Genomic DNA, 5,116 nt, shown 5'->3' on the forward strand with positions numbered 1-5,116 from the left:
CTTGTTCAATAAGATGGTGAGGATTAGAATAAGGTTGCAGAAAAGTATGATCATATAGCTCAGAGTTGCAAAAAGAAATACTGGAGTCACACTTTCAGAAGAGAGATTAAAGCCAGTCAGCACTAAGAGGGATGATGTGTTGTACAAGTTGCCCATTTTTAGGTTCTTCATTGCATTAAAAAGCTCCAGAACTATTTCATATACATCATTTCAGCAAGAACATGGAAGAAAATAAGAAATGTCAAATATGAGAATAAAATCAGTAAACTGTAAATTGTTACTGCTAAGGAGAGAATCAAGTTAAGGCCTGAATATACACATGTCACTTCGCTGAGTGCACACACATTTCAATTGAACATGACACATTAAATATCATAAATGATATATCACCTGCAGTTTATAATAGTGTGATCAAACGCCAGGAAAAAATTAGAGAACACACAGAAACCAATGCATTTTTTCATTTCCCAGCTAAATAAATATTAAGAAGTAGTGGGTCATCTCCCAGAATGGCCAGTGACCCACTGGTTAGGTGTTCAGAAGGATCAGCGGTTTTATAGACCTGAGCTCCCTGGAGTTTTCTGGGTTATCATAAAGTTTATCTTTAGGTTGTTGTGGCAGCATCTTAGGCACAGCCTCACAAGGGGCTTTGGAGGAATATGAAATGTATTACTTATCTCACCACCACCCACACATTAACCCAAAAAGTGAAAAATCTTTGACACAGAGACAGATTTTAAAAATGTATTCTATAGTTAAATTTGAATTTAGGTGGATTGTAGAATTTATCATATGTGATAACATTTTAGTTATGGAGGTCATGTTTCAGATGCTCCAGTTTTACAACCTAGGGCTGAAGAGTAATCATTCATGTGCTAGACAACAAGGATGCCTCAGTGTGGTCCTTCTGAGTGGCCAGACTGGCCTGTATTTCTAAACCATTCTTTATCTCTACAGCTCACCCAGAAGTGGCTAAAAATAAGACTAAAAAAAACTATTCATTCTCAAGCCCTGTCTCCTAGAAGTTGTGCTTAAAGTAATTTGCAACAGCAAATTAAAAAGCAACATAATGCTACAGTAGTCGGATTATGTCTTTTATTAACATCAGGAGGAAATGGTGTCAGTTAACATACAGTATCTGGCTAGTGTGAACAACATGGATTCTGTCTGTATCAGTAAGCCATTACCTGGCAATATATTTTATTTGTTTTCTGACAAAATATGCTGTATTACAATAGCATACTCACTCATGGCAACTACAGCATTAAGCTTTTTATGGCATACGGTTAGGTTAAGAAGGCTAAATGCTTTTGCTGGCTAAATCTACATATAGATAGAACTCAGGATGCAAACCCCAGTTTCTGTCTAACGCTTTGTACACATGCTATCTGCTACCCTATAATGTAATGCTTTATTCACTTGCTTGTGAGCATAACTCAAACACTGATTAACTTGACGGCATAATATATCTAGCTGTCACTGTTTTCATTATTATGAAAAGAATCAACCATGACTTATCTTCACAGGTTTTAAAACCACACACCAAGTTTGCGTCATGAATATTTTATTCAAACTACAAAATATAGTGCAGTGTTTAAGCTGTAAAATAGTGCATGATGGGAAATTTGCTATCAGGCTACATTTCTTATAAATTTAGCTGGGCTGAGTGACCTTTAGCAGTTTCATTCAACATAACATTTCAAGTCACATGACCATAAGTTAGGACAACTCAGTTTATAAGTTCTGATGCTGATCCCACTAAATTCCTGCATAATGCTTCACAGTGTATAAATACTTCTGCCCAATGTGTTTCAGCAGTGTAGTCAATCTGTAAACTTATAAATCTGTGGTAATATAACTATGTAGTCATTGGTAACAGTGTCTCTGTTGAATATATTTTAGGCATCAATTTTGTGACGCCCACTTTACAGTACAGCTTCATCATTTTTCTCTTATCATGAGCTCTGTAATTTTATTTCCTAAGTTTGCACATCTCAAAATGTGATGCCAGTCTATTAACGTTATGACATTAACAATTTTAAACGAGAAATGTTCCAAAATAAAATAGTTAATTCCTCTTATAGTGCATTATTAGAAAATATCAAATCATGTCATGTCACACATTGTCCACATTTGCTTTAATATTGATTTTATTCATTAAGAAATTATTGTTCCACACAGAGCACATACATAATGCAAAAATCATTAAACTTTTATTTCATTGTAACAGACAAAACAAATTTATTCATTTGCACATAATCTCTATTGTAATCAAAAACATTTGGTTTTCATTTCTGCATCACTGGCTCAATTTTATAGCCCACACATAAAAAAAAATCTGGACAAAATGGCTTTACATAGCAAAATTTCACACAAGGCAGAATTTCTACTGTATATACATACTGTATCTTTGCTCTATCACTCTTATTTCCAGTATGGATGCGCTGTCAGAAATCTCTTGTTTTACAACAGTCTGTGATTATTGTCCTTCATTTCCACAGCCTTTCACTCAGATTAGTTCCTTTCATGGTTCTTATCATATTAAAATAACGTTCAATAGACACATCCAGAAGAGCAAAACCCTCAGCTGTTTCATGTAGTGTTTTGATAATGCCTAAAAACATATTTTATATAGACAGAAGAGTCAAGCCCAAAAACTGGTTACATCTTTATTAAACCTACATTTTTCCTTAGCAACATTATGATGCTCTGTTTCAGTTCTGTGGTTTTTAGTCCATATATAATCGGGTCCAAAAATGGTGGAAAAACTAAGATTGAGACACCAAGAGCCCTTCTCAGAAAAGGAGAAAAACTCTCAAAGCGATGAGAAATGAGTGTTATCATTATATTGATTTGAAAGATTAGGTAAACAATTAAATGTGTACCACAAGTCTGAATGGCTTTTCGACGAGCGTCAGCCTGGTTAGTTAAGAGACATGTATGCAAAATCTGTGCATAGGTGTAAATCATTATTAGCAATGATCCACCTTGAATTAAGACTATATTAAACAATCCGTAATAATTGTTCACCTTGGTGTCCTCACATGCCAGTTTCACTAATGTTGGATTGTTACAGTACAAATCCACTATATCTGTCCTGCAGATTTTAACCCGTGCAAGCAGTAAAAAAACAATGCCCAGCAATGACAAATTTATAACCCATATTAAAATGGTAATTCTCATTAAATTATTTGGATTCATGACAGAGTTATACCTTAAGGGACAACATATCGCAATGTATCTATCATATGCCATTGCACTCAAGATAAACAAGTTTCCTGAACCATAAACATGAATCAGAAAAGCCTGAGTTACACATGCAGGATGGGAAACCAGTCTGCTGTCTATCACAATGCTAAAAACTAGCTGAGGATAAAAAGCTGTAGCGCCTACCATGTCACTGACGGGCAAGTTAAACAGCAGGATATACATGGGCTTATGTAACTTTTTACTCACAGCAATAGTTACTAACACCATTAAATTGCAACTCATAATAAGGAGATATGTTAAAATTCCAAACAAGACTGCTGGGTAAGCATTTGCATTAGATAAGCCCAGTGTTTCCAGTGTTAGTAAAACTGTAGAAGATGTGTTTGGATACATAGCTGTACAGTTCTGTAAACTATAATATTGTTTTTACTGTTGAAAATGTTCCCACAGATGAAGGAACAAGTTTTAGCTGAAAAACAAAAACGTCATTAATGTTTTGCCTATTAACAAACAATCTTTGATAACATGCTGGTTGTGCCGCTGAGCTTGTAGCTTGTCATTAATGTTATGCCTATTAACAAGCAATCTTTGATAATGTGCTGGTTGTGCCGCTGAGCTTGTAGCTGCCATCTTACCTGCAGGTGCACTGTGTTGTCAGATGTAATGTAAAAGACTCTGCTGCCTACTGCTATTTAAGCACAAGGGTAAACAATAATACCCAAGAGCAATGCAGAAAGTTTGTGCTAAGACTGACATGCAGTAGGACATTAAACATGTATGAAGCAATGCAAAATAGTTGCCTTTTGATGAGGTTATCAGATTTATTGTATGAAAACTTTTCTATTTATTAGAAATTAAGATATTAAGATGTTATTTGTCCCATTTTTCACTATGGAGGTTTACTTTATTAACACAGTAAATGTTATACAGTAAGCCAGAGAGGCCGAAAACATAAAGCTTATATTGGAGATCCCTCACACATACTGCATACTTACAATCTATAAAGGTTCCAGTCTACAGTATGAACATTATTCATTTAATTCTTGATGTATTAGGCAATACAAAACCTTTAGGTAAAAAAAACTAGATGTTTGAAATTCTTAAAATAGCATTTGCGCAGAAGTTATGCCCTGAAAATTTTAGATAGATCATCAATAATGAACACCTTGGTCTTGTTTCTCTGTGTGTATTTAAGTAGTTAATACAATAACATGCAACAATAACAATAATAATATTGCTATTTAATAATAATAATACTTTATTATTATTATAATAGGAGCTGGGATCAGTGTTAGTCACCTACCAAGAACAGTTAAAGTGTATGGACCAGTGTGTTGAGTGGTAAATATATAATAATAATCACCTATATTTGGCCAAGTATGTTTGATTTGATTTGATTTGATTTGATTTATTCTTTCAAACATGTAACAACAGTCAATATGTCAACACACATAATTCCACACATATCCACAAATATATTATCAATTTGCTTATACCTAGTACATGCTTGAACGGAGTAGGAAGAAGTTAGACTTATCTAGTCCTACCCCCTAACATCATCTTATCATCATTGGTTTGCAAGCAGTATTACTACATAGATAATTTAGTTCTGCACCACGCTAGTGATATACTAAAAACACCACACTCACAATGTTTCACCTGATTATCGTTAAGCCTGTTCTTGCCCGTATCTTGATTGACACATACCTTTATAGTTGTTTTTAAACTCATCAATTCTCTTACTGTGTTTTATGTCCACACTTAAATTATTCCATATTTTTACCCCACTTATGGAAATACAGAATCTTTTTTTGGTTGTACGTATAGCATGAATTTTTATAATTTAACTGACCCCTTAAATTGTATCCCCCTTCCCTTTCATTAAATAGTTTTTGAATTCCACCAG

At 34.2% G+C, this 5,116-nt stretch overlaps 1 protein-coding gene across 1 annotated transcript; it reads right to left on the bottom strand.

Annotated features, from left to right (window-relative positions):
- Nucleotides 1–2,661: 2,661 nt before the first annotated feature.
- LOC109969738 (olfactory receptor 52L1-like) lies at nucleotides 2,662–3,603 on the bottom strand. Its single transcript, XM_020616837.1, has one exon. It carries the CDS (start codon nucleotides 3,601–3,603, stop codon nucleotides 2,662–2,664), a length of 942 nt encoding a protein of 313 aa, XP_020472493.1.
- Nucleotides 3,604–5,116: the final 1,513 nt, after the last annotated feature.

Source organism: Monopterus albus, unplaced genomic scaffold (genome assembly GCF_001952655.1).
Source record: "Monopterus albus unplaced genomic scaffold, M_albus_1.0 scaffold180.1, whole genome shotgun sequence".
NCBI lineage: Eukaryota > Metazoa > Chordata > Actinopteri > Synbranchiformes > Synbranchidae > Monopterus > Monopterus albus.